At 46.4% G+C, this 12,539-nt stretch overlaps 1 protein-coding gene across 1 annotated transcript; it reads left to right on the top strand.

The window, feature by feature from the left end:
• Window positions 1-8,785: 8,785 nt before the first annotated feature.
• LOC123158264 (glycerol-3-phosphate acyltransferase RAM2) lies at window positions 8,786-12,249 on the top strand. Its single transcript, XM_044576325.1, has 2 exons — window positions 8,786-9,673; window positions 11,218-12,249. Exons 1-2 carry the CDS (start codon window positions 8,786-8,788, stop codon window positions 12,100-12,102), a joined length of 1,773 nt encoding a protein of 590 aa, XP_044432260.1. The 3' UTR covers window positions 12,103-12,249.
• The last annotated feature ends 290 nt before the right edge of the window (window positions 12,250-12,539 follow it).

Below are 12,539 nucleotides of genomic sequence, written 5' to 3' on the forward strand. Positions count from 1 at the left end.
GGGGCGGCACCTGGCGGCGGCAGCGGGGGCGAGGTGAGGCAGCGGCGGCGGGGTCGAGCCCTCCCCGATCCAGATCGAGGGGAGGCAGGGGAGATATTTCGGGGGGGAGTGGGGGTGGCTGTCGGTGGGGGTGAGGGGATAAGGTAGGCCAGATGGGCCAGGGTGGAGCTGGGCCTTTCGGCCGGGGGGGGATGGTGCTGGCCGGCTGGGCCTGGGGTTGGCCCAGTTGGGCCAGGTCCAGTTGGGGGGGCTTTTGTTTTTATTTTGTTTTCTTTTTTTTGTTTGTTTTAGTTTTAGTTCTTTTTCCTTTTCTGTTTTATTTTAGTTACACTTTATTCTTAGTTCAGTAAAACATGACAATAGCTCCAAATTAGTGTTCCAAAACAACCCACTACCCTAAAAAGTTTTACCTCAAGATAAAATAGTTTATGATTTTATAAAATATCAAAGGCATTTATTTAATAGTTTTACCTACTGTTTTAATCATTTAAGTGCATTTAAACTTTTTATAAAAATGTTGTTTCTTCACCATAACTACCTACGCAATATTTGTCACGATCCGAACATTTTAGTTTTAACATCTGAAAACTTTTGTTGTTTGCTTTTATTTAAATTTTGAATTTGTTTCGGTCCTGAAACATCGAGAGTTTATCAACAGTAATAGGGTGACGTGGCATCGTTAACGAGGGATTACTGTAGCTTAATTATCCGGGCGTCACACGAAAGACGGGACACCTTTGCCTCTATCAAGTGGTATCAGATTTCCAGGTTGCTCGGTGAGATTTTTCAGTTTTTCGTAGTTTAGATTGTGTCTGTTCTTCATACCTACAGTCCACGAAAAAGCCAAAAAAAATTAGGGTTAGTTCATCATATCCGAACCAGTCTGAGCCTTTGCATAGTCTTTTCAGTATTTTGCTTTGTAGAATTTGCGGTTGCATCGTCGTGTCTAGTTGCTGGTCTTAGAGTCTAGTCTTTTAGAGTTTCGAGTTCTGGTCATAAGTTGTCACGCCGCCGCCGCACCATCATCATCGCCCCTGCCATCTACCACCACCGCTTATCCACCGCCGATCCATCTCCATATAAAATCACCAATCCGTATCCATATACCACCACCAATTTGTATCCATATACCACCACCGCTACCATATACTACCACCGCTGCCATATCCTACCACCATATATCCACCACCAATCCGAGTTACTTTCATATTAGGTTTGTTTTCGAGATCCGTCTAATTTCCGATTCGTGTTTCCTTGCCTGAGTAGATTTCGGAAAAAAAAAGTCTGGAGACCCCCGGGCAGTTTTTAGGCCAAAATTTTGGCAGCCGAAAATATTTTTTTCCCTATCCTGTTTTTAGGCTTTTCTGAGTCTTTTGAGCCACGTGTCATCATAGTGATTTTTTGTCGCACTTTTTCGTCTTCGCTGCCCTGATTTCCGAAAAAAAGTAAAAAAAAATTCATGCCCATCCTGTCAGTTTGACCTGGGAAGAGTTTTGAGACACTCGCCATTATAGTGATTTTTTGCAAAAAAAAAGAGGAGCGCCAAAAAAACAGAGCGAAAAAAAATTCAGAGTGTGCTTTTCCCTTGTTTACGTGCAGCGCCGTGACTTTGTTAGTGTTCTAGGCTCGCGTCTCTAGTACGGTCTAGCCTAGGACCAGCACAGTACCGTCGTTGAGCGTTTATTCAACTTTGCATATCTGAATTGATTATTGCTGACCCTTTTTGCTACTATATTATAAGTCTTCCCAGCTCCACATACATCTACGTCGTGCGTTTGACTCTCCCTGGTAATCGCTCTATCCAAGCTTTGAGAGTTTTGACTACATCGGTTGCTGGTCACCACCTGCTGCTTGGTAAGAACTGGTAAGAATTTGAGATTCGCTTGACGGATTTGTGACTGTCCACCACACCATCCCCACCACTTCCTAGTAGTCTGTAGGATCATATTCTTGTGTGTTTCTATTGCTGCTAACCATGACAGGATCACAAGCCGACGAGACTGACTGGGAGAACATGACAAACAAAGAGTTACATGATAAGTTTCAGCAAATGATGAGTGGACAGGTGGAAGATGTGCCAAATAGATTTGAAGAGGCCATGGAGAAGATAGATGGCATTGAGAAGGCGTTCGAAACAAAGCTCGATAACAAGTTCAATGAATTGCTCGCGCGTCTTCCACCACCACCACCGGCTGCACCTAACGCACCTCTACAACAACAACAACAACAACAACAACAACAACAACAACAACAACAACAACAACAACAACAACAACAACAACAACAACAACAACAACAACGACGACGACGACGACGACGACGACGATGACAACGACTACCTCCACGTCACGAAACAGCCCTCCGCCGAGCGAGCCGTGTCCCTCTTGCGTTTGGCCAAACTGTTGGTGCTGCTGTTGATACTTCTGTGGCTCCTGCTGCTGATGCGGAGGAGGATGATTAGGCGGGAGATTACGAGGATGAGGTTGATCAAAATCAGAACTACGTGCAACCACCAGCACCACAACCACCAGGTCGTCCACATGCAAATAATGGCAATGGTAGGGCTCCCCCTCAGCTACGAGATCATGACCTTCTCCCTAAACTGAAATTGAATATTCCACCATTTCAGGGTAGATATGTTCCTGATATATATCTTACTTGGGAGTTAGAAACTGAACAATGATTTACATGTTTACAATATCCTAAGGAGAGACGTGTTCCTGCTGCTGTTTGTGCTTGCACTAGCTTTGCATGTGTTTGGTGGTCTGAACATTGTAGGTTATATCCTATTCCAGCTACTTGGGCTGCTTTGAAAACTGCTATGCGTACTCGTTGGGTTCCACCATATTATCAACGTGAATTAATTCAAAAACTGCAGCGTCTAAGACAAGGAAAAAATTCTGTAGAAGAATATTATCAGGAATTACAAACTGGCATGATTAGATGTGGTATTGTTGAGGAGAATGAAGCTATGCTTGCACGTTTTATGGGTGGATTAAATAGAGAGATTCAGACCATTCTAGAGTATAAGGAGTATAATAGTATCACTCGTTTATTCCATCTTGCTTGTAAAGCTGAACGTGAAGTGCAGGATCGACAGGCATTGGCGCGAACTAACTTTTCTGCACGTCGATCTTCATCATGGACACCACATGCATCCTCTACTTCCACTACACCAGTAGTTCCATCAGGTGCCACCTCCAGCCGTGTTACAAGCAAGCAGGCACAACCACCACTCTCTGCCAAGAGCACACCTGTCGGGCCTGCGCAGAGCTCTTCTTCTTCCATGGCATCAACAGGGCACACAAGTGATATTATTTGTCGCCGTTGTAAGGGAAGAGGACATTTGGCGAGAGAATGCAAATCTCAGCGTGTGATGATTGCTATTGAGGATGGTGGGTATGAGTCCGCTAGTGACTATGATGAGGAGACTTTGGCTCTTATTACACGTGAAAAACACGGTGGAGATGATTCTGATCATGAGACGCAATACATGGCTCCTGAAGATGCTGGCAGGTATGAATGTTTAGTTGCTCAACGTGTTTTGAGTGTGCAGGTCACACAAGCTGAGCAAAATCAGAGGCATAATTTGTTCCATACAAAGGGAGTTGTGAAGGAACGTTCTGTTCACGTCATCATAGATGGAGGGAGCTGTAACAACTTGGCTAGCATGGAGATGGTGGAGAAGCTATCTCTCACCACAAGACCACATCCACATCCTTACTACATCCAATGGTTCAACAACAGCGGCAAGGTTAAGGTAACACGTACTGTTCGTGTGCATTTCAGTATCTCTACATATGCTGATTATGTTGATTGTGATGTGGTAGAAATAATCAGTATACTCTTGTTCATAAGGATAGCCACATTACTTTGCTTCCTATGACTCCTGAATCTATTTTGAAAGATGATATTAATAGAGCTAATAAAGCAAAACAGGAGAAAAATAAGAGTGAAAATCAGATTGTGGCAAAAGAATTTGAGCAACAAATGAAACCTAATAATAAACCATCTAGTGTTGCTTCTGAAATTAAATTGAAAAGTGCATGTTTACTTGCCACAAAATCTGATATTGATGAGCTAGATTTTAGCAAATCTGTTTGCTATGCTTTTGTGTGCAAAGAGGCATTATTTTCATTCGAGGACGTGCCTTCCTCTTTGCCCCCTGCTGTCACTAACATTTTGCAGGAGTTCGCTGACGTCTTCCCACAAGACGTGCCACCGGGATTGCCACCTATTCGAGGGATTGAGCATCAAATTGACTTAATTCCCGGTGCATCGCAACCCAACCGTGCACCATACCGTACCAATCCAGAGGAGACGAAAGAGATTATGCGTCAAGTACAGGAGCTGCTCGACAAAGGTTACATACGAGAATCTCTTAGTCCTTGTGTTGTTCCTATTATACTAGTGCCTAAAAAGGATGGTACATCACGTATGTGTGTTGATTGTAGAGGCATTAATAATATTACTATTCGTTATCGTCATCCTATTCCTAGGCTAGATGATATGCTTGATGAATTGAGTGGCTCTACAATTTTCTCCAAAGTTGATTTGCGTAGTGGATACCATCAAATTCGTATGAAATTGGGAGATGAATGGAAAACAGCATTTAAAACTAAGTTTGGTTTATTGAGTGGTTAGTCATGCCTTTTGGGTTAACTAATGCACCTAGTACTTTCATGAGACTAATGACCGAAGTTTTACGTGCTTTCATTGGACGATTTGTGGTAGTCTATTTTGATGATATACTGATTTATAGCAGATCTTTGGAGGAACATTTGGAACATTTGCGTGCTGTTTTTATTGCTCTACGTGATGCACGTTTGTTTGGTAACCTTGGGAAGTGCACCTTCTGACCGACCGAGTATCTTTTCTTGGCTATGTTGTTACTCCACAGGGAATTGAAGTTGATAAAGCCAAGATTGAAGCTATTGAGAGTTGGCCGCAGCCCAAAACGGTCACACAAGTGAGGAGTTTTCTTGGCCTCGCTGGATTCTATAGGCGTTTTGTGAGAGATTTCAGCACCATTGCTGCACCTCTCAATGAGCTTACAAAGAAGGATGTGCCTTTTGTTTGGGGTACCGCACAGGAAGAAGCCTTCACGGTATTGAAAGATAAGTTGACACATTCTCCTTTACTCCAACTTCCTGCTTTTAATAAGACTTTTGAGCTTGAATGTGATGCTAGTGGAATTGGATTAGGAGGTGTGTTATTACAAGATGGCAAACCTGTTGCATACTTTTCTGAAAAATTGAGTGGGCCTAGTCTGAATTATTCTACTTATGATAAAGAATTATATGCTCTTGTTCGGACTTTAGAAACATGGCAACATTATTTATGGCCCAAAGAATTTGTTATACATTCTGATCATGAATCTTTGAAACATATTAAAAGTTAAGCTAAACTGAATCCTAGACATGCTAAATGGGTTGAATTCATTGAGACTTTCCCTTATGTCATTAAACACAAGAAGGGTAAAGAAAATGTTATTGCTGATGCATTGTCTCGTCGATATACCATGCTTTCATAACTTGACTTCAAAATATTTGGTTTGGAGACCATCAAAGATCAATATGTGCATGATGCTGCTTTTAAAGATGTAATGCAGAATTGTAAAGAAGGAAGAACGTGGAACAAGTTCATCATTAATGATGAATTTGTGTTTCGTGCTAACAAGCTATGCATTCCAGCTAGCTCCGTTCGTCTTTTGTTATTGCAGGAGGCGCATGGAGGAGGATTAATGGGACACTTTGGCGTGAAGAAGACGGAGGATATACTTGCTACACATTTCTTTTGGCCAAAGATGAGACGTGATGTTGAGCGTTTTGTTGCTCGTTGCACTACATGTCAAAAAGCTAAGTCACGACTAAATCCTCATGGTTTATATCTATGGACTTTGTTTTAGGTTTACCTCGAACAAAGAAGGGGAGGGATAGCATATTTGTTGTCGTGGATAGATTCTCGAAAATGGCACACTTTATACCATGTCATAAAAGCGATGATGCTGTTAATGTTGCTCATTTGTTCTTTCGTGAAATTATTCGCCTGCATGGTGTGCCAAATACTATTGTTTCAGATCGTGATACTAAATTTCTTAGCCACTTTTGGAGATGTTTATGGGCTAAGTTGGGGACTAAACTGCTTTTTAGTACTACTTGTCACCCCCAAACTGATGGACAAACTGAAGTAGTCAATAGAACATTGTCTACTATGCTTAGGGCTGTTTTGAAGAATAATAAGAAAATGTGGGAAGAATGCTTGCCTCATATTGAATTTGCTTACAATCGTTCATTGCATTCTACTACTAAGATGTGCCCTTTTGAAATTGTGTATGGTTTCCTACCTCGTGCACCTATTGATTTGTTGCCTCTTCCATCTTCGGAGAAGGTTAATTTTGATGCTAAAAAACGTGCTGAATTAATTTTAAAAATGCATGAGTTAACTAAGGAAAACATTGAGCGTATGAATGCTAAATATAAACTTGCTGGAGATAAGGGTAGAAAACATGTTGTGTTTGCACCTGGAGATCTTGTTTGGTTACATTTGCGTAAGGATAGATTTCCTAATTTACGCAAATCAAAACTAATGCCACGTGCTGATGGTCCTTTTAAGGTGTTAGAGAAAATAAATGATAATGCATATAAACTTGAGGTGCCTGCAGATTTTGGGGTTAGTCCCACTTTTAACATTGCAGATTTGAAGCCTTATTTGGGAGAGGAAGATGAGCTTTCGTCGAGGACGACTTCATTTCAAGAAGGGAAGGATGATGAGGACATCAATACCATTGTTACACCCACAGCCCCTGCTGCTATACATACTGGACCAATTACTAGAGCTCGCGCACGCCAATTGAATTATCAGGTACTTTCGTTTCTTGGTAACGATTCTAATGTTCATGTGAATATGATGCTGCCTAAATTGAATACATTTGTTTTTCTTACAAATGAAGGGCCTATCTTGGACAAGAAAGATGAACCTTGGAGCAAGTTCAAGCATGGAGATGGTGGCATGCGCAAGGGAAACAAGAACGGAGTTACAAGTGATGATTCTAGGACTTTGAAGCCACCATAATGAGTGCATGAAGCCTTGGACGAAATATACATGATGCCACTTCATAAATTTCGTCCAGAGGCTATTCTAGGTGCTGCGTCACCTTATTTTTGGGCCAGGCCCATGTAATTTCGAAATACTTGATTATAGACAGTTTTTAGAGTCCGTATGTGTGGGGAAACAAGAGTTAGGGTTGATTTCGGACCCCTCCTCCAAGGGCCACGAAATTCCCCCCTCTCTCCTCCATATATACAGCCCTTAGGGCATCGTTTAGACTTTGGGTTTTGTTTAGATTAAAGTTCGCCATAGCTGCAACTTCGCGTACTTCGTTTGTGTTCAACGACCAGACAAAGGCGTCACGGAACCCCACCTTTGATCAATAAAGCTTTCCTCTTATATTCGCAATATCCAGATTGCAATCTTAGTTTCTTGCTTGTTCTTCGTTTGCCTGCAGGAAATAGACCTTCGTGGTCAGGTTGATCGTGCTCCGGCGTGGTCAATAACCTATCGGAGTTGGTTTAGCGATTGCTAAGGCGCGACGTCCTCGCACGTTCGTAGTCGGATCGTCAAAGTCGACTTCCTCCAAAACGATAGCCACCGTCTCATCGAAAGACGGGACACCTTTGCCTCTATCACAAGATGGCCTCTTCAAACTGAGGTATAATCACTCTATTGTCCACTAATTTCCGCATCAAATCAAATAGTGTTCATGTGTATTAAATAAGATCCGATTAACAGTTCCATAATCTCGGCAATTAAATCTAGCAACGAGAGTGCGACGAAAATCCCCACAGAGAGCTGGAGTTGGTCGTGCCTGTGGACCACCCCTCATGGACCCCAGAGAGAGCCCGGCCGGGTGTGGGCATCTGCGCCGATTGGACGGCGCGGTACGCGCCAGGGAGTCAACCGCGGGAGGCCCTCAAGCAACAAACAGCGTGGAGGGCGCTCTCGCTCGCGGAGGCTCCCATGAGGCGGCCGACTGGCGCTAGCGACGCAACCCGGCAGGGGGCACGCGATGCTGACAGAAGGACCCGGCCTCGCCATCGGGTGCGGGACGGCACACACTACTATGGCGCCGGTCGCACCCATGGCCCACCCGTCATGGACCCCCCGGGAAGTCGTCCTAATGCGGGGGGCGCGGGGCAAATCGGATGGTCATGGAATCGTCAGGGAGCTAGCCACGGGAGGCCCTCGTGCAACAGACGACGCGGATGGCCTCCTCGTTTGCGGAGGCTCGGAGGAGGGGGCTCTCGGAAAGTGGGTACTCCACCATTTTTTATAGGAGCAATGAGATCGAAAATGTTGAATGGAGCTTGACCTCCACGAAGGCCGAATTTGAAATGATCAAACTACATATTTGTACATTTTATTTTTTATTTTCTAAACAAATACATATATATTTAGAGATATAATGTACAAGTGTGTAAGGACCATGTACGTTAAATGAGTGCTAAAAAAATATGTGGCATTTCAGTAAATGCACTATTCATACTCAAAGTTCATGATTTTTTTTCACAGCTCGCATTTTAAGGTATTTCATCCTCAAATTTTACGCATATACACATCACATCCTTGTATGCTTGTACACTTATTTTAAAAAGAGTTAAACTGAGAGGTTTGAATTTTAAATTTATCAAAAATTCTGGCCTTCATGGAGACCGAGCTTCAAAATGCTCTACTCTAATGAGACTCGTATTACCAGATATACAAATATAAACATATACATATTGTAATGTACCACAATACCCCTACCGCTCACCAACCAACCGTATATTTCACCACCACGAACAGAGCACAATCGCCCCCCTCGCGGCACTATATAAATTCCGGCGCGCCCGCGCACAGAAACAGGCTCGACTCAACCCAAAAGCACAGAGCTAGACTGGCGCAGCGGCTCGAACTCGTGGAAGCAAGCGCAGCTCACAGGCACTACCCAGCTCCGAGGCGAGGCGAGGCGAGGAGAACCAAGATGGAGTCATTGCTCGCAGCTGCGGCTGCCGGGGTGGAGCCGTTCCCGTCGGTGGACAAATGCGACGCGTCGGGGCGCGGCTCGCACGCCGTGGCAGCCGACCTCGACGGGACGCTGCTGCGGTCTCGCAGCCCGTTCCCCTACTACGCGCTGGTGGCGTTCGAGACCGGTGGGTGGCCGCGGCTCCTGCTCCTGCTTCTCCTCGCGCCGTTAGCCACCCTGCTGGGCATCGCCGCATCGGAGGCTGCGGCTGTCCGAGTGCTCGTTTTCGCGGCCACGGCGGGAGCGCGGGTGTCATCGATCGAGTCCGCGGCGCAGGCCGTGCTGCCGCGGTTCTACGCCGCGGACGTGCACCCGGGCGCGTGGCGGGTGTTCTCGGCGTGTTCCAGGCGCCGCGTCGTGCTCACCTCCACGCCGCGGATCATGGCGGAGCCGTTCCTGAGGGAGTGCCTCGGAGCCGACGCCGTGGCAGGCACCGAGCTCGCCACGTGGCGCGGCCGCGCCACTGGGATGGTGCACACGCGCCGGGGCGTGCTCGTCGGGCGACGCAAGGCCGAGGCGCTGCATGAGATATTTGACGAGGATGGCGACGTGCCGGACGTCGGCCTCGGCGACCGCCGGTCCGATTACCCCTTCATGTGCCAATGCAAGGTTAGCCCCTAGCTGGTAATTACGTATCTCTTAATTACTCCTTCCATATACATAGTGTAATTCTTCGTAGCATCCCCACTACTAGTATCAGAATTAACTTTGGATGGTTTAGCATGCAAGGAGTGGACGTAGTGCATGTACTGTACAGTACGTTCACTGCCTAAGTGGTTAATTAATGTTTGAGAAAAACTCCACAATGCACATTCGTTGCCGCGTTTGAAACAGAGTTGCAATTTTAAGGCGTGGTACATACATTGGGGCCATGCCTGCGTCTCTGCCATACTAAAGTGCGAAGTGAGTCTATGCTGTACGCATCACGCATGTGTGGTAGGGGTATACGGTGTCGGGCTCAGCTCTATTATATGCATGTGCAATATTAATTTCTAGACTGTTGGTACAAGATGGCCCACACTGCCGTACTACGTAGAAACTACTTGTTGATTTGCTTGCTGCATAACAAAGTGGCCCAAAACTAGTGCCTTCCAATCACCGTAAAACTACTCATTCTTGATCACACCGTGCCAAATGCGTAGCTCGAGCGTGGATTAAGGTAAGGTGATCATTGATCTACAACTGAGCCTAGGTTAGGCTCAAAATTAGTTACTAACAACTATCCCTATTGTGCACTAACAGATGCACTAAGATTACACGCAAACAGTATGGTTGGTTGGATGACATCTTGGCTCCCATGCCCGCTGTTATGAGCGTGCTGGTGAAGGACCCGACACGGCTTTGCTTGCCCCTACCTACGCGCTACGCAACATTGATTGATTAAAGAAAAGCTCCGGCAGCATCAATTACATTTACACGGCCAGCGTACCTGGTAGGTTGGTAGGTAGTAAGTCCGTAAGTGGTGGTTTCGATTTACTACTCCTGTAGTACTACCAGTAATAACTTTATTGTTTAAAAATAAAAGGTAGAAGAAAATTAAAGATTGTACGTGCTACTACTGCTAGATACTCCCTCCGTCCCAAAATAAGTGTCTTGAACTTAGTATAAATTTGCACTAGAGCTAGTACAAAATTGAGACACTTATTTTAAGACGGAGGGAGTAATAAGTAAGAACAAGATACAGTTAGGACACACATACGGTCAGCGCTTGGTGCACCTAGTTGGATAGAACAAAGTTAAATCTAAAGACTGGTAGATAGTGCATGCCCACAGGTTACAACATCATATCATATTTAACGGCAGCATACGACACGAAATACCTTTCCTACGGGATAACAAGAAAATATTAGTCACGAGATAGCTAGGTACTACTCACTACGCTTCAAAATAAGTGTCGCACTTTTGAACTGGTTTTAATTCAAACCTGTGACATTTATTATGAAATTAGAGGTGATACGTGTTTGGTGTTTGGTGTTAAGCCAAACAAAAATAGCTATACGGCCGGACAGACATGAACCATGATGGCGTCCTAGTTGCACGTGATTAATACATTTTAGTGCGCACTGCACGAGTATTTAACAGTACAGTAATCTTGAGCGTCTCTTTAATTGTGGAATTGATGAACGTGGGGGCTCTGCTCCCGTGTGTGGCAGGAAGCGTACATCGTACCGTCGGCGCCGGTGGAGGCCGTTAGCATGGACCAGCTGCGGAGGCAGGTCATCTTCCACGACGGCCGCCTGGCGCTCCGCCCGACGCCGCTGGCCGCGCTGCTGACCGTGCTGTGGTGCCCGGCGGGCTTCGTCCTCGCGTGCCTCCGCATCGCCGCGGGGGCGCTGCTGCCCATGCCCTGGGTCTACTACGCCTTCTGGGCGCTCGGCGTGCGCGTCGTGGTCAAGGGCAGCCCGCCGCCGCGCGCCGGGAGCACGGCGGGCCGCACCGGGGTGCTCTTCGCCTGCTCGCACCGCACGCTGCTGGACCCCATTTTCCTCTCGGCGGCGCTCGGCCGGCCCGTGGCGGCCGTCACCTACTCACTGTCAAGGCTGTCTGAGATGCTCTCGCCGATCCGGACCGTGCGCCTGAGCCGTAACCGCGTCACCGACGCCGCCATGATCACGAGGCTCCTGCAGGAGGGCGACCTCGCCATCTGCCCCGAGGGGACGACGTCCCGAGAGCCGTTCCTGCTCCGGTTCTCGGCGCTCTTCGCGGAGCTCACCGACGAGGTGGTCCCCGTGGCGATGGAGAGCCGGATGGGCATGTTCCACGGCACCACGGCGAGGGGGTGGAAGGGGATGGACCCCTTCTACTTCTTCATGAACCCCAGCCCGCTGTACACCGTCACGTTCCTGAGCAAGCTGCCGTCGGAGCTCACCTGCAGCAGCGGCGGCAGGCCCAGCCACGAGGTGGCCAACTACATCCAGAGGCTCATCGCTGCCACGCTCTCCTACCAGTGCACCAGCCTCACCAGGAAGGACAAGTACCGGGCCCTGGCCGGCAACGACGGCATCGTGGACGTCAAGCCCATGAACAAAGCACGCTAGCTAAATGAATGTTACTTGCCCCGTGGCTAATTCTGGTGTTTTACCATATCCATATTTAATTATTTGATTTGCTTGTGTGGGTGGATGTGCATATGCACCGGCAGTAATTATCTTATCCTCTTTGATTATTACGTACTCCATTTGTGATCTTCTCTGAGCATGTTACCATTGTACCAGCTGGGAGTTGAATGCAGTTTTACTACACAAACTGAGAAAAGGAATAATAGATGAGAAAATGGGGGGCAGGAAATTATTCGTGCTCGTGTCAGCATCCACCTGCAGGCAACAGCTCAGGACATATAAAAGCAAAGTTATTCGGTTTGGTAGATTCCGTCCCACTCAGCGAACCAACAGCTCAACAAGTAAAGACCACGTCAAGAAGATAAGATCAGATCAGATCGTTTTCTTTTCCATTTTGTGCTGCCATCTTGCTTTCT

The sequence above is a fragment of the Triticum aestivum genome, chromosome 1D (assembly GCF_018294505.1).
Source record: "Triticum aestivum cultivar Chinese Spring chromosome 1D, IWGSC CS RefSeq v2.1, whole genome shotgun sequence".
Classification (NCBI taxonomy): domain Eukaryota; kingdom Viridiplantae; phylum Streptophyta; class Magnoliopsida; order Poales; family Poaceae; genus Triticum; species Triticum aestivum.